The following is a 26,242-nucleotide window of genomic DNA, read 5'->3' on the forward strand; positions in this document are numbered from 1 at the left end:
GGGACATAGACCAAGCTGAGGATTTTCTTTCTTTCTTTCTTTTTTTTTTTTTAATGTTCCTACTTTGAAAGACGTTCTTGCTAACCTGTGAGCAAAGCTGCCACTGAAAAAAAAGGATTTTCAAGAAAGTTAAGCAGTTAAGAAAATATGTGAGCTTGGTGTAAATGTCTGACTTACTGAATGACACCAAAATCCCAAATACAAAATGAAAAAGTAGACAGTAGTTTCAGATAATAAGGGGAAAATGCACACGTGTTCTTTCAGCCTTTTAATTCTGGAATTTTATTTTCTGAATGAAGGCATGTCAGTCTCTAGTCCCTGCAGCCCCCTGTCTGATCATGCCCTGCACTCCTGCCGATACCAGCCCAGGGAACACACGGGCTTAGCAGATGTTTACCCTGCTTTTGTTGTCGCAGTCCCCACCTTCTGCGGACACAAAGAGAATATTTAGCCTTACTCATAATATTTTGTCTGCTCACATTCATATAGATGTATTGATCCTAATCCCTGGTTCAGAATGGAGAATGCTGAGAAGAGGGGAGAACTTAGAGTGAAGGAGGCTGTATTAAGACAGGATTTTCTTTTTTTTTGTCCCTAACGTCCATCCTGATTCCCAGACGATATTTCACCACAAGCTTTTGGTTACTGTGGTTTTCCTATTAATGTCCAAAAATACCATAAAATCAAAACGTTTTTTGTGTGATAAAACGTGAGAAGAATGCCAACAAGAGTTTTTCTTCTCTACTCGAGCAGATATTATACTGTTTTCCCAAGTCCAAAGTTTCTGTTTTCCACAATGAATATGTCTGTTGTATCATGTGTAATTAATTAATGAGTTAATTAAATGATTAGGTTTTAGTTTCTTCCTAGCTCAAATTTTTGCTGTATTTTTGAAAAGTCTAAAAATTCATAAGCTTAATTTTCATAGTAAGCAAGGTCGCTACCTACCACGTATTTCCTACTTCACCATGGTCCCCTGGTTGACATAGCCCCCTCTTCTCTTTTCTGTCCTGTAGGATCTTTCGAAGATGGTTTGGCTGCCTTGGAGATTTGGAGATCTGAGGCCACGATGAGGACTCACACACGGGGGGCTCCCAGTGTGTTTTTCATATATTTGTTTTGCTTTGTGTCAGCCTACGTCACCGACGAGAACCCAGAAGTCATGATTCCCTTTACAAATGCCAACTACGACAGCCATCCAATGCTGTACTTCTCCAGGGCGGAGGTGGCCAAACTCCAGCTCAGAGCTGCCAGCTCCCACGAGCACATTGCCGCCCGGCTCACCGAGGCCGTGCACATCATGCTGTCCAGCCCCTTGGAGTACCTCCCTCCCTGGGATCCCAAGGAGTACAGCGCCCGCTGGAATGAAATTTACGGCAACAACTTGGGAGCCTTGGCCATGTTCTGCGTGCTGTATCCTGAGAGCATTGAAGCCCGAGATATGGCCAAAGACTACATGGAGAGGATGGCAGCTCAGCCTAGTTGGTAGATTTTTGTCTTTTTCTTCTTACTGTATTAAACTCTGCAATTTAAAAAAATGAATTCATAGTCAAATGAAATCTCAGAGGCCAGATTTTCACATACTTGTGTGTGTGCGTGAGTGAAGGGGATAGGATACTTGTTATTTGTGTTGTTAGTGGCTTATGAATGGTCCCTAGTTTCAAAAGACCTAGTGACTTCCATGTTTAAAGTTAGAAGAAAAATATTTAGGTAGAACCTAACCAAAGAAAAAATAATTTGCTGCATTGAGTAAATATCATCTTGATTGTTGACATTTCTTTCCCCCTTGTTTAACAGCCTTGTATTACCATCATCAGGCCTTAGGTTCTGATTGACCCCCAAGTGGGTAAAACCTTTTGCCAGCAAGGGATTTCCGCCAACTAAGATTTCTTTGCATTTTAGGACAATTAGGAGCTAAAAGTAAATGTGATAGGATTAACTGACAATTTATAAATAAGATCTTATCCAGTAACCAGCAAATTGCCCAAACCTGTAGGAAAACCAATGTTGTGGTATAATTATGTGAGGAATTCTAATTATGTAATAATTTACTTTCAGGAGTTCAAGATTTGAGAACAAACTTCCTGTCTCTTATTGATTAGCTTAAATTTATTTTATTTGTGTATAATTAATATGTCTACCTGCTTCCAAAAGGTATGGGATGAATTAATTAAACTAGGGATTCCGCGGGTATTCTTATTTAAACTGTGTTTTAATACACATGGTCCAATTACACTACAAAAAATTACAAACTGTATGAAATATCCTTTTAAAATTACGTAGGTTGATACTTGTCATAGGGTTGGAGAGAGCTCATTTTTAAATGCTTAGAAAAATCAGCGATGCATTTAATGTTGTGAAGAGTTACATCTCAGATATCATAACGGTGAATAACGGTAGCTTGCAAGCTTCCTGAATTCTGCCAGTATGGTAAGTAAATTTAATACTTCCTAAATTTCTGCCAGTATGGTAAAGAATATTGTTTGTTTATAGAATTTGAAGGAGTTTCTGGAATTTCTAAATGAAAAAGATTATGGAAGAGTTGACATTAAATCCATATCAGAGCTTATTTTTTTAAGGCTTGTTATGAGGTATGTGTAATCATTTTGAAGCTTACAATATTTTAGGTTGAAAAGAACCTTTTTATTTGATTTGTTTCAAAGCTGAGCCGTGTATGCCTTAGTTTCTGTTCTTGACTAACCTCATTCTACTCCTGACACCAAGAAAGAAAATAAAGATGGATGAAAATTGGATATTTGACTTATAAGTTTCTATTATCAAGTGTTACAATTACTCACTTGACATTGTACAGTTAGTTAAAAAGTGGCAACCATATTTACTTTAGGGGAAAAAAACCTTTGTTGTCTATAAGGGTACTTTTAAAGTCCTTTTTGTTTTAGATAGGTAAGTGAAATTTGACAGATTAAGATGTGGATGAAAATGTTCCAGAGAGCCGTCTGTTTCACTTCATGAAAGAGTAGCTAACTGTGAAGTACCACATTTTAATGGAGATTTTTTTTTTAGTACAAATAAAATCGCATTAAGAGAATTCACAAGACCACTGCAATTGTATTATGATGATATAAAACATTCAGGCATATAAATACCAACTTAAATGAATGCTGTCATTAGAGAGGACTAGACTCCTATGATAAAAGGAGGAAAATAAATAAAAATGAACATTTTCATAGTTTCTACAAGTTCAGAATTACTGGTTGTGGAGTTGTGTAGGAATTTATTAGAGGACTAGTACTTTGTTCATGGCAGTATTGATAAAAATAGGTATACCTCTGTGCCGTTAGCCAGTAACCCAAAGCCAGTCTGTGATTTAATAGAGCTGAACAGTTGACTTCTTTCCCTAGACCTCTTAGATGAAGGTCAGAAATTGAGAATTTACCTTTACATCTGGTTTCTAGTTCCAGAAGTGATCCTAGCATAAAAAGTCGAGCTACTGGAACATTTTTGTCTTGGCAAGTACTGTTACTAGGTTGTACTTTTAAATGATTTTATGGAAATTTTAACTTTTTAAGAGCAACCACACCCAACCCCTAGACCCTTAAATTTTTATTAAACTGTAGTTGAATATAATCAATCACTTTCTGACAACTTAAAACACTGCTAAATGTTTTGGTAGTTCAACTGTTCCTATTTAAATCAACTAAATCATATGTCGCCACTGTGCCCAGAGAAATGTATTGTGGTCGTTGTCATTGTCTTAGGACATAGTTCACCTATATTTGGTTTCAGAGGAAAATAAAAGACTGACTCTTATTTATAAAGATGCAGACCTACTAGACCTACTAGAGAATGGACTTGAGGACACGGGGAGGGGGAAGTGTAAGCTGGGACAAAGTGAGAGAGTGGCATGGACATATATACACTACCAAATGTAAAATAGATAGCTAGTGGGAATCAGCTACATAGCACAGAGAGATCAGCTTGGTGCTTTGTGACCACCTAGAGGGGTGGGATAGGGAGGGTGGGAGGGAGGGAGACGCAAGAGGGAAGAGATATGGGGACATATGTATATGTATAACTGATTCACTTTGTTATAAAGCAGAAACTAACACACAATTGTAAAGCAATTATACTTTAATAAAGATGTTTAAAAAAAAACTACTATGTATAAAATAAATAATCAGCAAGGATATATTGTACAGTGCAGTGAAATATAGCCATTATTTTGTAATTTAAAAAGAGATCAATAATTTATATTGATTAATCAATTAATTTGATTAATTAATTAATTTTAAAAGCTTCCTACAATGGCTTCATCAAACTTAATACATTTGCCATATTCCGTGAGGATCCTTTCTACTCCTTTGAAAACCAGTGAATAAATTGTGTCCACTCACTTATTCAATTAACAAACATTTATCGAGCATCTGTTGTATGTCGTGTACCATGCTAGGTGCTGGGGATTCAGTGATGAAAAAAATAGCCCAGTAAGTTTAAAATTTGCACCTAGGGTAAGGGCTGCAAACATTGGGTATTTGAAACCTAAGCTAGGACTATATTCTCTGCTCAGAATTAAGTGTAAGCATCACTTAATAGTAGGAGTTCATTAGTTTTTTGTTTTTCAATTAAGCAGAATTCAAGACTATCTGGATTTTTAAATTAATTTATCTTTAAATTTAAAAAATTTTTTAAATAATTTTTATTGGAGTATCTTATTAGTTTTTATTCATGACTTAAGGATTTGAGGATTAAATGAGATAATGTAAAGTACTTAGCACAGTTCCTATCAAATAGTAAGCCTTCAATAAATAAGAGTAATGATAATTATTGTTACTGATATTTGCTTAGTACTTAGATCCTGTTTAGTTTATAATTTGGTGTATGTAGGCTGTAAGGAAATAGTATTTGTTTGGGATTTATTTGGAGATTTGACTTATCTTTGTCCAAATTGCTCTCAAAACTAGAACATCTGTTTAACTCATAACATATTCCTTTTGGCTTTATTCCATTAAAACTTTCAGCAATGCTCCCCTGGGCCCTTTTTCTGGCATATAAGAATCTGATGGTAACACCAATCATAATGGCTTAGGGGAAAGTAACAGTGATGTGTCTTTTGTCTGGTATTCAAAAGAAGTACATCTGAGATATACATGCATACAGATTTATTCATGTGATTCATTTCATTTGAGTATTTTTGGGTATTGTGGGGTTTTTTTTCTTTTACTTTTTATTGGAGTGTAGTTATTTACAATGTTGTGTTAGTTTCAGGTGTACAGCAAAGTGAATCAGTTGTACATATACCATCTGAGTAGTTTGTAAATAAAGAGCTAAAAGGTCACACCTGTAGATTCACTTATTTAAGAGTCTAGGGCCATTGGAAAAATTAAATGGAAAATATTATCTAATGATATACTGATCTTTTGTGTTCATCTGATATAATGTACTACAAAGTAGAAAGGGAATCTCATAGATTGATAATGATGATGGTGGTGATTGAAAAATAACAACATGCAAAACTTTCTTCTTTTGACATTATAATTCTGTGTGTCAGCGAGTACCCAGATGATTGGGCACCACAGAAAGATGAGACATGTCTATATACTGTATCTGCTTTTGCGGAGATGCCCATATTCTCTCTCAGAAGCTCTCTCCTTTGTTCTTCTGCCTTCTGTTAATGTCATGCATTCTTCATAACATCCTTCATAACAGTAAAAGTAACAGTAATTTAATTGTTCTTAACTTAGTTCTAAAAATCAAATTTAAAAAGATATTATTTTAACCTATATATAAAATGGCAAATTATTTTCAGCATCACCAATAATGTCTCTGACCTTTGATTTAAGTCCCCTATAGATCTCATCTTCCAGATGAAAGCTAGGATTTGGGTTATAGTTGGCTCTGTATTATATAAAAGTGTGATTAGAACTTAATCAGACAACTTCTTTAAGAAATCTTAATGAGCTGAGGTCATAAATCTAGAGCTGGTAACAACAGAAAATGCATTTTATTACACTTAAAGTCAATTCATTTTTTTAAATACAATATCACCTAGTCACCAGAGCAAGTTCTGTGTATGTCAGTTGGCACATTGAGGGTATTCTCATTTATAAATAGTTGCTTTCTGCATTCAGTCCTTACATAATTAAAAAGAGAACATTATTGGATTCCAAATAACTAAAAATTCTCCATCAGCTTTTTTCCCCCAGAACCTTAAACTTTAAGGTGGGAAAATAAATAAAAACGGTTCTTAGTCGAGATTTAAGAGATTTCCAAAAAGTCAAATTTTTGGAGTTTTTGGAGTCAGCAGACATTGCTCTACTTTCCTAAAATTTTCATACATGTGTATATTTTTATTTACTTATTTTTACTTTTTTCTACTATACCTTTTTCCCCAAAGATTAAGGAAACAAAAAACAATATTCAAATAAGAAATATCTGAAAAAGAAAGGAGGAAAGAAAAAGATAAGGGACATCAGCTGGACTAGCAATGAGACAGTTACTGAAATGCATCTTATGTCCCATGGGTGAGTGGGCCACATGTGGGCCCTGAATTTTTTTAACAGCAAAGAAAGTAGGCTCAATTAGTTTTGAAGTATAGAGCGTCCATGGGATTAAAAGTAGATCAGCTTTTCTACAGAACTACTACTCTTGACCCAAGGACCAGAAAGAAATTTCTCCTGGAGTTTTCATGAGGAACCTGCACAATAGTTTCATGAACATCCTTCCAGTGCATGTGTGATGAATTGCACAGTGCTGGCTTTTTTATGTTAGACTAGACTGAGGGCAGGACCGGGTCTGTTTTGCTCATGCATGTATCCCTCAGCACTTAACACAGTGTCAGGTAGATTTCTGCCCAATGAATGAATGCTCTAGCATCCCTGGAGATGCTCCAAAGTGAAATTCACTAAAACCAGGGTGGAGGTAGAAGGGATGGACATACGGTTTAGCCCCAGGCCACTTTTTTTCCTAGTCTAGCTTTGTCCTTCAGCAGAATTTGAATATGCAGAAAAATGAAATGACCATGTATCTATCAGGCAGCCTCTTTATACACTGTGTATCTCAGCTGAGCTCATGACTGATGGGTTCTGTGAGCTTGGGTATTATACTGCATAGCCTGTTCTTACAGTGATCTTCTATATAGCTAAAAACAAACATAAAAAACTCACTCAGATGATTACTGGAGAACACTACACGCCTGAATCACTTGAGAAAGATAAAGGTAAGTTGACCATATCTCACTTACTATGAAGAGATGAATGGCAAACATTCAACATTGAACAGTGATTGTAACAGAAAAGATTTGTTGTTCAACCTCTGTTGACAGCACATAGTTATCCAACGTGCATTTCTGAGCAGTGGGCTTTTCAAGGCTTTTGTCTAAACATTGTAAAGCCTGGGGAAGGGATAGCAGTCCTTGGAGGCAGAGGTGCACTTGCATCTTGACTCTGCTATTATATTAGGCTTTAGCAGGTTTTTCTTTAACCTCGGTAAACCTCATTTTCTTTATCTTTAAAATGTGGATGATTCTTCCCATGCAAATATGTTGTTCCAAGGATTAAATGAGATAATGCATGTAAAGCTCTTAGCATTATGTTCCTGACACATAGTTTTACTAAAAAGTGTATTTTTATTACACAGAAATATATATGACCATGTAGCAGTATTCTTAAGTTTCCTGACACACAGGACTCCATTTTACCTACTCTCACTCTGGAGTTGTGTTTTTGAGAAGTACTCATTTTGCATCATTCTTTTCCCTTTCTTTATAGTATTTTTGCTTACTTATCATCAGAAAATAAATCACAGAGGAAAGAAATTACTTCACTCTTGCGTTGGTGCCAGTCAGCTACAGAAATTCAGAACTGGTGAGGGAAACAAAGTTGAACTTTTGGACAGAGAAGTAATTATAATTTTATTCGCAGCAGACCTTGTATTAATTCCCTTGCCTGTGGATGGCAAACTTCTGGAGATGGACATGTGAGGGCCCATTTGCAAAGTAAAATATTAAAAAAATAATAAAGTAAGGGGAAAAAAGGAGAAAGAAAAGCCCCTGGCAGATCGAAATGAACCAATCAGTTTCATTCCTGTACATTCCAAACTGAAGAGTCCATCCAACTTTCTCAGCGCGGCGTGCTGGGCTCCAAGTACAGTTCCCTACAGCTGTTTCACAGGCTTCTTATTTCTTTAAATTGCATGTTAAGGCTGGGAATCAAAGTAGGGGAGGATGTAGCTGGGCCCCAACATGTGGAGCCGCAGCACCGGGAGCAAATAGATCAGGTTTTCCTCTCCTGACCTTACAGTGGTGAAGACCGGGTGGCATAGCCCGGAGTGCACCCGGAATCCATTGGATTCAAGGAAGCAAATCCAGTGGCCCCGTAAAACAAATGCAGGCTCTCAGAAAACCCAACCCCCAATTCCCCTGGCTTTTTCTCCTTCATGCTTTCTCTTCCTTCTGCCCTTCCCCCTCCTCTTTCTGCCTCTTTTTCTCTCTGTTCCTTCCATTCTGTGATCTGAAGAGTTACTGCTTTTACCCTGCTGCAGATCCTTGGAAACAGAAGGCTAAAACTGATGACAACGAGGCTTTTTATGATGTTCAGATTCTTTAATATTTACAGAAACACATGTGTTAGGAACCTGGCTGTTGGGAACTTCCTTCTCTTACGCCATTTAATAAGCAGGTTGTTGCCCAGCATCGTTGCAGATGAAGACACTGGGCAAGGATTGGTGTCAGGAGACAGCAGGCGAGGAGTTGCTCAGGGAGAGGCCAGGTCAGGTGTGCGGGTTAGCTGAGCATCTCAGTGCAGATTTTCATACACACCAAGCAAACTCCTCTCCATCTATTTCAAATTGAGTGAGGATAAAATGGTTTTAATAACGCTTCTTTCTAACAACAAATGTGAGACTATTTATAACACCTCTAGACATACACAGCTGGAAAGAAATGCAGCGTTAGTTTTCTTGTGGGATCTGTTTGTTGTCTGAGTCTAACATGCAGTACTGGTGCAACCCTCAGCTGTCTCCACGATGAGCAACGCTCTCTCCTATCCGGCTCCTCTAGTGTCCTTTGTTGCCTTTTTAATAAAACGTGCAACGTGGGCTTGCAGAGTTGTCTGAGGGAGCTCTGCTTAGGGCCAGAGGCATCCTCATCCCCCTTCTGATGGGATTCTAAACCTGTGCCCCTCACCCCATGTATACCACAAAGATATGAATGTAGTAAGTTCCACACCGACTTTACAGTCTGGCTCTTACATATTACTCAGCCATAAAAAGGAACAAAATTGAGTCATTTGTTGAGACGTGGTTGGATCTAGAGACTGTCATACAGACTGAAGTAAGTCAGAAAGCGAAAAATAAATATCGTATATTAACGCATATATGTGGAACCTAGAAAAATGGTACAGATGAACCGGTTTGCAGGGCAGAAGTTGAGACACAGATGTAGAGAACAAACATATGGACACCAACGGGGGAAAGCCGCCGGGGGTGGGGGTGGGCGTGTGATGAATTGGGCGATTGGGATTGACATGTATGCACTGATGTGTATAAAATGGATGACTAATAAGAACCTGCTGTATAAAAAAATAACTAAAATAAAATTCAAAAATTCAAAAAAAAACCCAACTTGCTAAGCATGTTGTTTAAATTTTGTGCCTTCCTTGCCCTGTATCTTGAGGGAAGATGTTAGTTAGCAAGTGCTGCATATATATCTGTATTCTATTCCAATAATGCTTTATAATTGTTTTTTAAAAGTGGCCTTTGTCTGTTAAGTGAGATGCGTGTTTAGTTCTAATACCACTAAAGATGTAGGGCCTTGCTGACATTAAGTTCTTACTAATGCCATATAGAGAGATATATATAACTACTGGAGAATAGTAGTGACATGAGTATGTCCGTGGAGTCTCTTGTAAAGCTGCGTAGTTCTTTTTACCTTAGTTATCTTCAGAATGGCATTTTACTTCTTCATTTCCTTCTGCTGTATCCATCAAGAGAATATGTTTCAGCCACGTTTAACACAGTCTCTCTCCTCCATCCTTCCTTTTTCTTTCCAGTGTCAACATGCTGGCTTAGGACAGCAGGAGGAACCATAGTCAGGGGCCAGATGATTGTGTTTCCCACATAAGCCTGTGTTTAGAAGCTTTGTGTGTGGATGGCTTGGAGGAGAGGAATCAGGAGGAGGGGAACTAGGTGGAAGCTTATATAAGTCTAGGGGGGAAATGAAGACCACAGTTAAGTCAGTGAGAGTGGGGAAAAGGAGGAATGCATCTGAGACATTTAGGGCAGGACTTCCCTGGCGGTCCAGTGGTTAAGATTCCATGCTTCCACTGCAGGGGCCACGGGTTCAATCCCTGGTCAGGGAACTAAGATCCCGCATGGCGCACGGTGCGGCCAAAAGATTTAAAAAAAAAAAAAGAGAGAGAGAGAGAGATGTAGGACAGAGAATCTACAAAGAGATTGATTGGATATGGGACACTTTCTCAAAGTATGGTTCTTTCATCAGAATCATATAGGTATTTTTAAAAATACAGATTCCTGGGCCTGGCCCAGACTCAGTGAATCACGATTATTTGGAGTAGGCCAAAGAACAAGTCCCCCATGTGATCTGAGGCACGCTAAAAATTAAATAGTAAAGAGCAGGGTGTTATGAAGCATGGGACTTGGTTTTTGTCTAGGCATTGTGCTAGGTATTGGGATATAAAAATTTGAGGGCAACTTAATACATCTTGCCTAGAGTTGTTGACCTATGGAAAATGTGAACTAATAGACTGTATTAATGCAGGTGATAAAGGCTGTGATTGAGAAAGTATAGTGTGTAATGGGAAGACAGAGAGGTACTTCGGGATGCCCAACATTGGAGCACTGGGAAGGCTTTCCTCCTGGGGCCTGAGGGACAAATAGGAATCCGCCAAGTGAAGGGGAAAGAGAGCATGTTTGATTGTTCCAAGCAGAAATAACTGATGTTCAGAGGCTGTGACAGAAGGAAGCAAAATGCTTTTGAGGAACTGAAAATTTAATGTAGGGAGGAGACAGGCAAGCATTGAAGCTTTGAGTAGAGAGCCAGATGCTGCAAGACCTTGTCCACCATGTGAAGGAGTTTGGACTTTTTCTTACAAGCACTATGAGGCCATTGAAGGGTTTTAACAGGGCAGCAACAAAGGCAGATTTGTGTGTGTGTGTGTGTGTATGTTTAACTTTTTCATTCTAAAATAAAAGTAGCGCACCATACGAACAAACGTGTGGCTTAGTAAAGTATTTTAAAGCAAACGCCCTGCTAACCACAGCACAGCTCCAGAAATAGAACGCTGCCAGCCACCCTGGGAAGCCCCTCGTAAGGCTTGTCCCAATCACAGCTCCCTCTGTCCCTACAAAGACTACCCTGACTTCTAGGGTCATCGGTCACGTCCTTGTGTTTCTTTATAGTTCATTCAAGTGTGCATCCCTAGGCACAAGTTTAGTTTTGCTCATTTGTTAAATGTTTTTTAAGTCTTTTTTATCTGCAGTTTCCCCTCCATCCCTTTATTTTTGTTACAATTTATCTGTGGAAGAATCTGGGCCCTTTGACCTGCTCAGTTTCCCACAGTCTGGATGTTGTTGATTGCAGGCTCAAGATGCAGCTCAGTGAGCTCCTCCACCCTTGGCATTTCCTACGAACTGACAGCTGGGTGCTGAGGCTCGCTCCAGCTCGGTTTTGATCACTTTGACACAAGCATAGGTGGTGGCTGTTCTCTCATCAGGAGACGCAAAGTGGCTGCTGGTTTCTCCATGGGACAGATTTGTGTTTTAGGAAGAATCTCTGGTCATATGTGGAGAGTAGATTGCAGAGGTCAAACCAGGAAGACCATTTAGGCCTTTTGTGTTTATCCAGATGACAGCCTGGAATAGGGGCTCTGAGAATGCAAAGAAATGTTGGGTTCCAGAAAGTTTTAAGGATTAGCATGTATTGGGTTGGCCAAAAAGTTTGTTCGGGTTTTTCCATAAGATCTTACAGAAAACACCCAAATGAACTTTTTGGCTGACCCAATATAAGACTTGACAATGATATTTGAGGACAAGAAAGACTAAGAACTTTCTTTTATGGGATGCTGAGAGGCATGGGACCTTTCAATGAGATCGCAACACTTGGAACTCTTGGAGAGCACTAATAAAGGGTTTGGTTTGGGATCGACTGAGTTTGAAGGGCCTGTGGACCCAAGAGGAGATGTTGAGTTCATGTCCCTCCAGCATTATTTTTAGCTACCTCCTGTTTGCTAGAAGTGTTCTGTGACTTTAAAAAATGTCATCACCAGGAAAAAAAAAAACTTATCCAATATAAAATATGCTTTCAAGTACAACAAACATAGTTTCTGTGGATGATAGGAAAATGTAGAAGGAAAGTTCAAAGAAGGTCAGATTTAAAGTAAGCTTATCACAACTAATAAATGAATAACAACAAGAAGAATGAGATGAAAAGGTAAAGTGCTAGAAGAGCCACTTGGGTGTCCTCAAATCACTTTCTGGATGTGAAGCCAAAATGAAACATCATGTCGGCATCACTCCAGGAAGAAAGTATCAGCTTGAGAGAATCGTGCTATTTCTTCTTAAGTTGGAAAAAAAAAAAAAAAGATTCTTGATGAGGTGTGGATGGATGGCAATTTGGGTTTGTAACAATTTAATGTGCAATTTTTAGTTCATTTCCGTGATTCAATTACAGGGAATACACTATTCCAAGAAAAGAAAGTCTAAGGAAAGGGAGAGTTAAGAATAAATCCACACATATTGCTAAAATTTTGTATTAACTTTAATATCTTTCTGCCCTAAACTATGGGCCATAATTTTGAAAAACCATATGGAGCTTACTATTTTACCTTCTTTGGAGAACCTGTTGACATGGGAAAGATTTTACACTATTACTAAAGCCAGTTTGAATCTTTTACTCTTTGCTTTTCTATCATAGCCTGTCACTTGGTTAAAGAAGATGTGACTACATTCAACCTTTGGGGTGGGGTCAGCTTTTATTTTCCATATGACAGATAACTCTAGATCTAAAACTCGGGGAAGTATTTAATGCCCATGGCATGTTGAAGATGGCTCACAAGTTTGGCTCATAATTTAATCTAAATTTACTTTATCCATTAATTCTATTTTATGGCAAATAGCACATCCTCCAGATTTTTTATGATTCACAAACTCCTAAACTGACTTTTTTCCACTTTGTTGCCAAATTAGGAAATACTCTTTAAAACTGTGTCCCCAGGACATGAAATAAAATAAACATTATTGGTACAAGGTGCTGTTCATAGGTATTATTTCATTACCTCTCTTGAAAATAAATGGCTTCAAAGCCAAACAAACGTTTTGGGGGATGAGAAATGTTTTCTTGTTCTTTTTCTACACAGTGACAAATTACTTTTCGTTCTTGAATTGACTGTGTGGACCCATTTGGTGTTTCACATCTGCCTCTGTCATACACTGTCTACTGGCCTCTTTGAACATTCTGAACTTCTCTGGTGGTCTGGGATCCTTCCTAATGAACTCATGACAGATTTTCCCTCATGGTTGGCTCCAGATCCTCTGCTGTAAGGTGTTTGGGGCAACCCAGTCTCAACCTAGCTCCACACACTGAAGCAGGCCCTGGGCCTGGGTCCTCTCTGCCTACAGGATGCATCTGATGGGCTGCTTGTTTGGTGGCACATTTACCCTCTAAGACAGTGGCTTTCAAACCTTTTATGACTGTGACCCACAGTAAGAAATAAAGTTTACATCCCAATATACACATAACTTTAACTCTACATATGTAAATATAAGTAGAAGTTGTGTGAATCAGCCCTTGCATTTAAGTCATGCTTTGCACTCTGCTATTTCCTATTCCATGCCATTAAATTCCACTAAAAATATGCTGGTCACAACCCCTTATATTCAGTCCACAATCTATTAATAGCTTGTTATTTATAATTTGAAAACTCTGCCTAACATTGTGATAAACCCATGATTCCTTTTCAGAGAATCCCTTCTCAATATCCCTCTTCTTGAATATTTCCAGTGAGGGGACTGCTTCACTCTTTGAGGTGGCTTCCTTATTCCATAATTCTAGTGTTCAGAGTACTTGTTCCTAAAATATATTAGGAAGCGTCGTTTTTTCATTAGGAAACAGTGTGTGTCTGTGATTAACGGTTACATTTCAGGTTTCCAGGGCTGAGTGGAATAAATTCTGCAGCACATTATTTCCAGTTGGCACCCAGAATAAAATCAAGAACAGTTCATTCACTGTTTTAAAAAGGCAACTTCAGCAAAACCTTGAAATAGCATATTGTAAAAGAGAGAAATTCTGATAAAGCATTAAAAAGTGGGAATCTTAGGTAAATATTAACCTTACTGAGGAAACCATAATAGAAAGTAAAATACTGTTTCATGTATCCTAGCACCTTAAGGTCGGCCTTATTTTAGTTTTTGTATCTTCCTAACATCAGGGTGGCAAGATTTAGCAATTTGATTACCGTTTTTGCCATTGTTAAAGTATCCCTCACTTTTTAAACTTACTGTCACAGGTTCTTTGCCCTTTTGCATGTGGTAGTGTCAAAATCTTAGAGGATTTCTTTAAAATAAATGGGAGTCACCACGTGTTCAGGCAGCTGCAGGAAGATGGTGCATACAAGATGGCAGTGATGACAAGTCAGATTCTTGAAGGTCGGTGTATTATTCCTAGGGCAGCTGTAACAAAGTAACACAGACTAAGTGGCTTAAAACAAACAGAAGTTGATTCTCTCACAGTTCTGGAGGCTAGAAATCTGCAACCAAGGTGTCAGCAGGGTCTTGGTTCCTTCTGGAGGCTCCAAGGAAAAACTGTCTCATGCTTCAGGTGGTTGTAGGCAACCCTTGGCATTCCTTGACTTGTAGATGCATCACTCATCTACCTCTCACACGTACCATCCACCACCAACACATACAAACTGCGTGTCCCTCCAGCCTTCCAATATAGATATGTTGTGATTTTAATTGAATGAATATTGTGTTTGCATATTTTAACGAGGCAAAAGCTGTTGACAGCTGAACCGTGTCATATACTATGATTACTTTCAGTTTGTGTGCAACTTTTTGTTTTCTCTAGGATTAATAACAGCCTTTTTGCTTTATTTGCTTAGTTTCCTATACACTTATCACTAATTACCAACCAGACTCTCACTCAGTTATGTAAGTCTCTTAATCCATTCAAACAAGATGTTCTTAATAAGACATTCTTAACAATTCATCTTCTTGAAGAGGAACCTGCCAAAGCCTTTGACTGGTTATAATCTAGATCTACGGTATGGCTGTTGACTAACTCTTCTTTTCTCTCATGGGGTGGGTCCCCTCTGGAACATGAATCTCATGTTGTCTTCTTTTTGGTATATATCTTAATTTGGGTGGAGAAATTCTTCACTAGTTTCCAGAGGAAGTATTGATGAGCAGGAAATTTTGAAAACTTGGATGTCTTCTTACATTGTGTATCTATTAAAAATTATTGTATAGTTATTTTTTAATACTGTCTTCTTTTAACCTTTATACTAGAGTTATAAGTGATTTACCCACCACCATTACAATATTAGAGTATTCTGCGTTTAAGTGTATATTTACCTTTACTGGTGAGTTTTATACTTTCATATGTTCTCACGTTACTATTCGGCATCCTTTCATTTCAGTTTGAAGAACTCCCTTTAACATTTCTTCTAAGGCCAGTTAGTGGTGATAAACTTCTTCAGCATATGTTTATCTGGAAAACTCTTTAACTCTCCTTCAATTCTGAGGGATAGTTTTACTTGGTAGATTATTCTTGATTGGCAGTTTTCTTCTTTCAACACTTTGAGTATATCGTCCCACTTCCTTCTGGTCCCCAAGGTTTCTTCTGAAAAATCTGCTGATAGTATTATGGGAGTTCCCTTGTACATAATAAGTTGCTTTTATCTTTTTTTAAAATTTTTATTTATTTATAAATTTATTTATTTATGGCTGTGTTGGGTCTTCATTGCTGCGAGCGGGCTTTCTCTAGTTGCAGTGAGTGGGGGCTACTCTTCGTTGCGGTGCGTGGGCTTCTTGTTGCAGTGGCTTCTCTTGTTGCGGAGCACGGGGTCTAGGCATGCAGGCTTCAGTAGTTGTGGAGCACAGGCTCTAGGTGTGCGGGCTTCAGTAGTTGTGACACGCAGGCTCAGTAGTTGCAGCTCGTGGGCTCTAGAGTGCAGGCTCAGTAGTTGTGGTGCACGGCCTTCGTTGCTCCGCGGCATCTTCCCAGAGCAGGGCTCGAACCTGTGTCCCCTGCATTGGCAGGCAGATTCTTAACCACTGTGCCACCAGGGAAGTCCCTTTCTTTCTATTTTTAAGATTCTCTTTAATTTTTGAAAATTTAATAATGTGTCTTACTGTGGGTCTTTGTAGAGGCATCTTTTTTGATACTCTGGGGTACCTGTATCTGGGGGCCTGTTTCTTTCTCCTCAGGTTAGGAAAGTTTTCAGTCATTATATCTTTGCATAAGCTTCTCTCCCTTCCTCTCTCTTCTTCTTCTGGTACCCCTATAATGTGTATATTAGTCTTCTTATGGTGTCCCATAAGTCCCTTAAGCTATCTTCACTCTTTTTTATTCTTTTTCCTTTTTGCTCTTCTGATTGGATGAATTCCACTGCTCTCTCTTTAAGTTCACTGATCCTTTCTTCCACTTGATCTAGTCTGCTGTTGAATCCTTCTATTGAATTTAGTTCAGTTATTGAATTTTTCAGTGCTCAGTACAATGCAGTGCTCAGTACTTTTTAATATTTTCTGTCTCTTTGTTGAAGTGCTCCCCTTGTTCATGCATTGCTCTCCTGACTTTGGTGAGCATTTATGACTGTTATTTTGAACTCTCTATCCGATAAATCTCTCATCTCCATTTTGTTAAGGTTGATTACTAGAGATTTATCTTTTTCTTTTGTTTGGAACGTATTCTCCTATTTGTTCATTTTATATTGAATCAAATCTGAAACATAATTTCATCTCAATATTTATTTCTGACTTAATTTTAAATATATGAAATATTTACATGGTTCACAATGTACCATGTCAGAATCATATTACAAATAATGCCATGATAAATAACCTTATGCATATATGGTTTTTTATTTGTGGACATATGTCTTTGGGGTAGATTACTATAAGTGGTATTACTGGATCAAAATATAAAATGTTTATAAAATTTGTTAAATCTTACCAAGCTCTACCCCATAGGATTTGTACTACTCTGCACCCCTAACAGCATTTTAAGAGTGTGCCTATTTCTCCACAGCTTTGACTAGAGTATTTGTCCTATGTGAGATTTTTACTGATTCGAATGTTAGATCAGTTGTAATTTGATTTAAATTTCTTTTATAATAAGTGGAGATGAGAATTTTGAATGAGGGATGTTTGCCCTTTTTTTGTTGTTAACTGTCTTGTTTGTCACTTGCTCATTTTTCCAATAAGATTTTGACCTTTTTCTTAAATTTTATGAGCCTTTGGTATGTTAGGATAAGTCCAACTGTATTCAGAGTATATGATACAAATATTTTTCCCCAGTTTATTCATGTTTACTTGTGGTCTTTCTTTTCCCCCTGTGCAAAAGGTTTTGTCTTATTTTTTCTTTTAAGCTTTATATGGCCAAAATGATCAGTCTTTCCTTCTATTGCTTCTTGTTTTTGAATCATAGTTGGAAAGGCTTTTCCTTCTCCAGGTCACAAAGGAATTCATCCATGCTTTCTTTTAAGATTTTCTATCTCATACTTTATATTTAGATGCCTAATTAATTTAGAGTTTATTTTCTTGTATTCTGTGAGGTTTGGATCCAATTTTCTCCTTTTTTCAAATGACTATCTAGTTGTTCCAGTATAACTTGTTGGAGGGTACTTCTTTTCCCTATTGATTTTTGATGCCACCTTTATCACATACCAAGTTTCCATATGTTTTGCACCTGTTTCTGAATTTTGTTTCATTCCATTGGTATGTCTATCTATTCATTTGTCAGTACCACTGTATTCTGATTAGCGAAGGTTTATAGTGTGTTTTCTTCTCTGGCAGAGCTAGCCACCCTCCATCATTGTTCTTCTTTTCATTGACTTCCCTGCCTCTTCTTGCATGTTTAATTTTTTCTTAAAATCAGATCAACTACTTCTAGGCATTGTTTCTCACATGATCACTGAATACTTGCATAGTCATTGACTGAAGTGATGACATCTATGAATTGTTCAACTGAACTTTTATTTATTTATTTATTTGGCTGTACCATGTGGCATGTGGAACTTTCCCAACCAGGAATCGAACCCGTGCCCCCTTCCTTGCATTGGAAGCATGGAGTCTTAACCACTGGACCACCAGGGAAGTCCTCAACTGAACTTTTAGAAACATTTTACATACATAAATATAAAGCATGTTAAACCTATAAAATACCAAGCTACTTTTTTAAAAGGCCAAAAATCATTTGATTAAGCTTTTCTGAACAACGCAGGAAATCTGGGTTATTCTCTCCTACCACCTTTTCAAGTTTCAGAATTTCTCCACTATAACAGATTCTTTCGTAATTTATTATGATAGGTGAGCCTGTTTTAAACTCTAGTACTTTGAGCTCTGCCTTTCTTATAAAACAGAGGTCTTCTTATCAAATTTGAATCATCTTAATTATTATACTTCTCCCTCTTACCTTTTCAGGCTGGACACTAGCCCAAAACACACTTGGCCAGCAAAAAGGGATTACAATTTTGAATGCTGTTTGATTCCATTTAAATAGAATGAAACAGCGTACTTGGATGGCATACTTGGATATTTGGATAAAAGGACTTTGTGTCAGTGAATTAAACACTGGAATAATGACATGGCAGTGCCATTTCCCATTTAACAACGCTACTACATTAGCTTGGTGTATATTTTGACACTCAGACTAATTCATTTTCTCTATAAGCCATCTAGAATACTTGTTTAAGTAAAAAAGAATATTCTTTTTAGTTTCTGCTTTTGCATAATTGACTCCTCAGTATTCTTGAGTAGGGCAAAACTGACCTAAATTTTTGTATTTTAGAATTTAATATTTGGAATATTGAATTTATAGCTTTAAAATGAAATTAAGTGGTAGTACTCTGTATATTGAATCCAGTGATTTCATGAATATGGAAATGAAGATTGTGGAAGAAAATGATCTTTTATAGTTCATGGTCGATAAGTCATTTTCCCTGAAGATGTCTTAATATACAGTCAATTCCCATTCTATCATTCTGTTATCCTTTTAGCAGTTGTTCTCTAGTAGGTAGCAAAGTAGATGTTCAAAAAGGAAAGCTCGTTGTCTATTTCTGTGTCTGTAGCCCTGGCTAGCTTTAGGAGCTGAACGTCCTCAGCATGCAGGTTCAGGCCCACCAGCCCCTGGACCAGCTGGACCTGGAGCAGCACATTAGGAGCTTCACGCTCACCAGAGGTCTGTGGGGAGAAGGAAGAACTGTTTCAGGAATGCTACATGGTTGGAATCACATGTTCCTAGGGTGGGCCCTGAGCAACCTTGTGAGCACAGTATCATGATATCTCTCCTCATGTCTGCCCCTTTTCCCACACCTCATGCCTTGTTTCTCTCTTGGTATCATGAACATGGCAGGGCTTTGGAACCCTCTGTTGTATTTCAGCATAAGTGCCCTTCTGCCTAGCTCTTGGTAGGTTTGCTGACTAGCCCTTTCTTCTGGCTGGGTTCTTATGGCAAAGTTGGTGACTTTCCTTATAAGCACAGTGCTTTCCCTCACCAGGAAGAAGTAAAAATTCTAGATTCAGGTAGTCCTGGATTCCATTCTTTAACTTAGCTACGTGATCTTCAACGAGTAATTTTCCTATCCAAATACCGCTTTTACAATCTATGAAATGGGGCTGTAACATCTAATGTGAATTTTGAAGATTAAATGAAATAAAGTATGTAAAGGGCTTGGCACACACTATGTGCTTAACTAATATGAAATATAACTTCTCTCTTTCCTCCCAACTATAAATAGTTAATTTTGCTTCATGATGCAAATGCCACCCCTTAGCCACCTGATCAAACATTTAGAATATGGACTACAAACCAGGCCAGAGTTGAGTTTAACATGCCCCTTGGATAGCTTGCTACCCACTCAGAGGCCCCTAGATCAAGTTTATCTATATTCCGGGCTTACTCTGCTCTTCTTGGCAAGTCACTGTCAGGGTCCCACTGTGCTTCACAGGCAAGGCCACACGGGTTAGAAATCCACCTCCTTTGGCTAAATGTTACAGGAATTACTTACAAAATTTCACATATTACTGACATTTAACATTTATGGCTAGTTTTTATGTTTAACTTACAGAGGGGAAAAAAGACGAATCACAATTGCCATGAGTCATATTTTTAAAAGCAGTGGTAACACATGACTCTCCTAACTTACTGGAGGTTGTTTCCAAGCACAGAAAAACTGAATGACTTTCTGTCAGGTTACTGTCTTCAGGACTCTTTTAGAATGAATAGATTGATTTACATTTTAAGAATAGAACTGACCTGGGCTTCCCTGGTGGCGCAGTGGTTGAGTCCGCCTGCTGATGCAGGGGACATGGGTTCGTGCCCCAGTCCCGGAAGATCCCACATGCCGCGGAGCAGCTGGGCCCGTGAGCCATGGCCGCTGAGCCTGTGCGTCTGGAGCCTGTGCTCCGCAACGGGAGAGGCCACAACAGTGAGAGGCCCGTGTACCGCAAAAAAAAAAAAAAAAAAGAATAGAACTGACCTTATATTGGCATATTTTGGTGATGTGAGCCAGTACATGCTATAGGCAGAGGTGTAGCTTATGTGCAGTAGACACAGCTGCAGCGAAGCTGGCAAATGTGAAGTTGGTGCTGCTCTGCCCTGTAAAGTTACATCTGGGAATTTCTAAAGAGCTCATCGCTGCACTGTACGTTTAAATTCTTAATTCCTTTAAGGCTTATTTCATTTTCTCTTAAATTTATATTTATACATGAACATCTAGTGTCTAAAATAAACCAGATTTTGAAATATGAATCTTCTACTTTATGAATTTACTATGTAAATATTTTATAGGGTTATAAAACTGTATGTTATCTCAAAATGAGAAAAAGAAGGATTGTTTTGAGCTCTACATTTTGGAAACATTTAAGAAACAGTGGAGCCTCATTTAAACATACTTTTGAAAACACATAGACTTGCTTATACCATGGATCAAATCATGACCTTCAAAATACCATTACATATGAAAATCCTGGTATAAAATTGTCAAGCTATAAAAAGTGCTCAAAAACCGGACTAATAACCATAATAACATTGTAAAGGGAGTTACGAGTTGTCCCATTGTTTCCAGTATTTTTTTTTTTGTATATCGTTGATTCATTTAAATATTTAAATATCAGTGACCTCTTGACACCTCTTAGATTTTAAATACAGAACTTCTGTTATTCCAAGTATTTATTTTAACAGTATTTGTATAAATGAAATAGTATAAAAATTTAAACAATATGATACCTAGACTATTCTGTGAACCTCATAATACCTAAGATTAATCTTAGATACCTAAGTATTAATCTTTGCACAGATAATAATTTTCTACAAAATATCTACTAAGACTATATGGAAAAAATATGAATATAACTGATCATTTTAAAACAAATCTATGCAAATAAAAATGGATGCCAACATTGTTATTAGACTTTTTATATTAGTCATTGCATCAAGTAAGCTGTCAATTTTTAAGTAATAGACTCCTTAGATTGCCTACTTTTGTACTCTGTACATAGTAGTTCAAAAGCATTTATGATAATGGAAGCAGTCTAACCACAGGAAATTGTTATAAAAATTCTGATTAGTGAAGCTACTAAATTTTGGAAAGGTTTTTATGTCTCTTCCTTTCACAGTCACAACTTGATTTATGGAAATAGCACATCATGATAAACCCTATGCCTTTCCCCACCAATACCATGCACCCCAACCCAGGCAATTAATAGTTCCTTTCTATGTTCGCATCATTCTGTTTCACATAAATTCTCTTAAATTCACCTTTGGAAATATTCTAGGCAGCAGATTTTAAATGTTTTGGACTCAGAACTCTTTTACGCTCTTAAAAATTAATGAGGACATCAGACATCAAAGAGCTTTGTTTATGTGGGCTATACCTATTGAAATTTACCATACTAGAAATTAAAGCTAAAAATTTTTTAAAAATATTTATTCATTCTCTTGAAAGATAAATCCATTTCATATTAACATAGATAACATATTTTTAGGCAAAAAATAACGAGATTTTTGGAGACAAAATATTTAGTGTGAAGGAGATCATTGTTTTATACTTTTGCAAATCTTGCATATCTTCTTCTGTATTCAGTTTGTTGCAATGTAGTGTTTAAGTTGAAAATATGAAGAAATATGAAGAAAATCCAGCTTCACACAGATATCTGACTGAAAAGGGAGGAGTATTTGAAGAGTCTTTTCAGATAATTTTGACAGTTTTCTTTGCTACTGTACTAGAACTTGACAAGTGGTAGTTTTGTAAAAGTTAGTTCTATGTGGAATCTGGATTATAAAAGTTAGTTTCAATGTGGAATCTGAAACCATGTTAGTTAATAAAATTCCTCATATATTTTAATTGGTAAAAAATCCATTAGTATGCTTTGCACTTATAATGAATCTTTTATCTTTGTATGGTTTTGTAATATGCCTTTTTTATTTGAATGTTTATTCACTGAGTTATTCCCATCTTCCAAATGTTGATGCATTTAGTTATATAAAATAAAAATAAATCACACTTGTTATCAATACAATTTTTCCAAAATTCTTTTTTTTTTTTTGCTTGAAAGCTCAAATTTTGTCATTGTCAACAAAACCTTTCAGTTTTTCTTGAACTGGCAGGCTTCCTTGTTTCAAAAAGACTTCCACTTAAATACCCAAGTCTAAAAAACTGTAATTTGTCAGTTGGTCATTCTCTGACGTAAAAACGATGTTTCGTGAAAAAGCAAGGAGCTAGTTCAGCTCTCAACTAAATGCACAATTTCTTCTCCTCATGATAGTTATTTACTTTGCTACGGACAGTGCTTTTTACATACTTCCCATTTCATCACATGGGCTATTAGAAAGATATGAACTAAAAAGGTTGAGATTTTATAAAATTAATAACTTCTACCACTTTATCAAGGATATTCTTAAGTGAAACTGGCTTTTTTTTTTTTAAACTTAGAGTGCACGGCAGTATGCAGAATCATACAAGGATTACTAGAGCAGTTCAGTGCCCCTGCCTGGCTTGCTAAGATGCCAACATTTTTAACCCACTAGTACTTTTGCACCATTAGTGCAAATATCAACATATAACATCTTTATATTATTATGAGAATAATTTTTAGTCATGGATCCCCTGAAAGAGTCTCAGAGACCCCAGGGGTCCATGGACCTTAATTTAAGAATAGTTCTCTAAACAGGGGAAAGTATAGCTTATAAAAAGGAATACAGTAAAAATTTTCCTAACTAACCTCCTCTTAACTTACTTAATTTTCTTAACTAACCACCTCTTAACTGACTTGCCAATGAAATTAACCTCCATTCCTTGTATAACTGGCAGCAGCTCTCAGAGACTGCTGAATGTCAAGGCTGTGTCCATTAATTTCTGTTGCCACCCATAGAATTATGTGCTTAGCAAATGTCAGTCGTATTTGTTCTCAAACCAGTTTATGCCACTTTCACTAATACCTGTAATTACACAATTTTAATAATATTATACAAATAGAATAAGTGTGAGTTTATAAAAAAGAATTAATATTTCCAAAACCAACTTAAATGCTTTGGAATGACTTACTATAAAAAATTGCTGTCATAATTTAATGTGGATGAGATTAGTAAAAGTTTAGGGGAAAACTCATAAAAGTCTGGAAGGATTCTATATTCCTTCACAAGTATCTTTAATTTCTTCCTATATTAAAGAAACCAAGGCTGGAAATTGTGATGATGTGTTATATGTGTTCTTTGCAGGGAAAAACAATGACACTGATCCGTAGACCCACATTCAAAGACAAGGCTTTTAGCTCCCCTTCAAAAGATTGGTAAATATGTACAAATAAATATTTTAAGCTGCAATAAAATTCATAAATTAATACCTGTATCTTTTTTTTGTGATTCTTAACATGCTTCTTTAGTAGTTTTAGTAACTGCTCGTTAGGATCACATTGAATACGATAGTTCCTTTGCTGCTATTCATGAGCTAGAAGCAAATTTCCTTTGGTTTCCATGACAGTAAAATATAGTCTCATCCGTAATTACTCTCTGTATCTGAAGATGAAGCTGGGTAAAAATGTATTGGTAAAGAATCTAGGTAACCTCTTAGAAGTGTAGCTATTACAGATCAGATTTCATAATGATATAGTGATGCACCTGGTGGTACCAGGAACTCTTTTGTTTTTTTAAATCAGTGTGCTAGGATTTTGTTGAATTGGAAACTGCTTGGAGTAAGCAACTATACGTGGGAACTTGGAAATTTTCTCACAAATTGCATAGTAATATTTCCTGAAGAACAATTATATTAAATGTTCTTTTATCTATAAAAAATAAGTTCACTGGTGTATCAGACATGTCAGGGCTCAGCAGATGGTAGCAGCTCATTGATGCCAGCTTTAATCATGGCTACGTGTATGTGCTGTCATTTATAGGTGACATGGTGCAAAGACACAGGGCTGGGGAAAAAATGCCTTGGAGTCTCTGCCTGCTTCCCCAATCACTATAAGTCAGTGAAGATTGTGTTTCTAACTCCCTGGCAGTGAGCTTGCAGTCTGAGTTGTTTTTTTTCCTAGAAGTAGGGAATTAATTTACACTCTTCATAGTCTGTTTACAACCAGTACACACACTGGCCAGCTGACTGGCAAGGCAGCTTTGTCCGTGGCCAACTGGTTAAGAAGCTCATCAACTTTAGTCATTTTAGCACCAGGCTGTATCACTAGCACAGCTAACCAAACACTGAAGTTATTGTTAAATACCAAGGGATTCTTCCAAATTCCTGATTTCTTAATCATCACATATTCATTGTCAACAGTGTAGCCTAGTTTTATAGGCTTGTTCCTTCATTTTTTTCTTTCTTCCCCAAAATATTTATTGAAAGTCTCCTGTGTGCCAGACACTGTTGTAGGATTGGGGATCCAATAGTGAATACAACAGAGAAGAAAAGATAACCCTGCCCTTGTAGAACTTCAATTCTAGTAGGGGATACTATGCATATGCATATACATATACATACTTAAACGCTAAGAGGACAAAAAAGTGAGGAAGGCAAATGAAATACTGTGAGTTGGGGAGTAATGCTGAAGTTCTGACAGAGTGAGCAGAGAAGGCCTTACTAAGATCAGGTCTTTAATATAAACTCCTGAAAGAGGAGCACAGTCTAGAAGAGGTAGTCTCTCAGCACATGTTAAGTATTCTTAACCTAGGGTCTGTAAGGTTTGTATGGGAGAAACACTGCATCTTAATTTTCACTAACTCTAACTGAAATTTTAGCATCTCTTCTAAATCATAAATCTGGATAACCAACTATAGTAATATCAGGAGAACCTGTAACTTTGTCACAGATATTTTCATGTCACATTCAGTTACTGTGTACATCTCAAAATGCTATTTATGCTCATCACTACTTATACATTATCATAGTTACTATCCCTGCCATTAAATCTTGTATTTTAATGCCTTAATAAAGAATTACATATATCACAATTTTTAAAAAGATCTGTACTGATAGTTATATTTCAAAGTAATACCTTTCCTGGTACCTCTATGTATTATATTTTATGAATTTTAAAACATTGAGAAAGAGGCTGAGGCTTCACCAGTTAGCCAAAAAGAGGCTCTGGCATAGAAATGTTAAGCTTTAGTTTAATCCCTAATTGAGAGCTTTCTTCCACCTCCCGCAAGTACAGCACACCCTTCATTTGTTTCCCTCTTCTAGAGATTACTCAAATACATCCTGAACAGATAGGGAGGGTTTTCTGGATAATTCCCTAGAACTGTGATTGCGAAAGATCCTTTTTCGCTTCCTGTGTCATGCAGGCCACACACTATTAATGTACTTGCAGAATTATGTAGCAAGTCAAGCAGAAATTTGGTTTCCGAGAAAATGACAGTTTAATACTTCACAGATCAGCTTTTATAGACTTCCCTGAAAAGTAGTTGAAGAATCTTAAAGGCAGTGCAGTTCATTCTATGAGAAAAAATGAGACGCAGAAATCTGAGTTAGAATCAGCTCATTTTACTCCCTTACACCAGCGTTTTAGTCACTCTCCTCATCACGGCATTGACCAAGCGGGTCTGTCTAGATTGAGA

General features: G+C 37.2%; 1 protein-coding gene across 4 annotated transcripts in view; it reads left to right on the forward strand.

Moving 5' to 3' along the window:
- Positions 1-26,242, forward strand: part of DSE (dermatan sulfate epimerase) — a 69,614-nt gene that overhangs the window by 29,479 nt on the left and 13,893 nt on the right. For 2 of the 4 annotated variants that reach the window (XM_022554869.3, XM_089921952.1), the window contains exon 2: positions 1,017-1,485. In XM_022554869.3, the coding sequence (XP_022410577.1) occupies positions 1,070-1,485 (416 nt within the window). In that variant the 5' untranslated portion in view covers positions 1,017-1,069. Of the gene's footprint in view, positions 1-1,016; positions 1,486-23,911; positions 23,983-26,242 lie in introns of those variants that run through there. The other 2 variants (XM_022554877.2, XM_030760291.2) reach the window with 2 other exon arrangements.

Source organism: Delphinapterus leucas, chromosome 12 (genome assembly GCF_059928025.1).
Source record: "Delphinapterus leucas isolate spDelLeu-1000000601 "Yukka" chromosome 12, BTC_Dleu_Yukka2, whole genome shotgun sequence".
Taxonomy (NCBI): domain Eukaryota; kingdom Metazoa; phylum Chordata; class Mammalia; order Artiodactyla; family Monodontidae; genus Delphinapterus; species Delphinapterus leucas.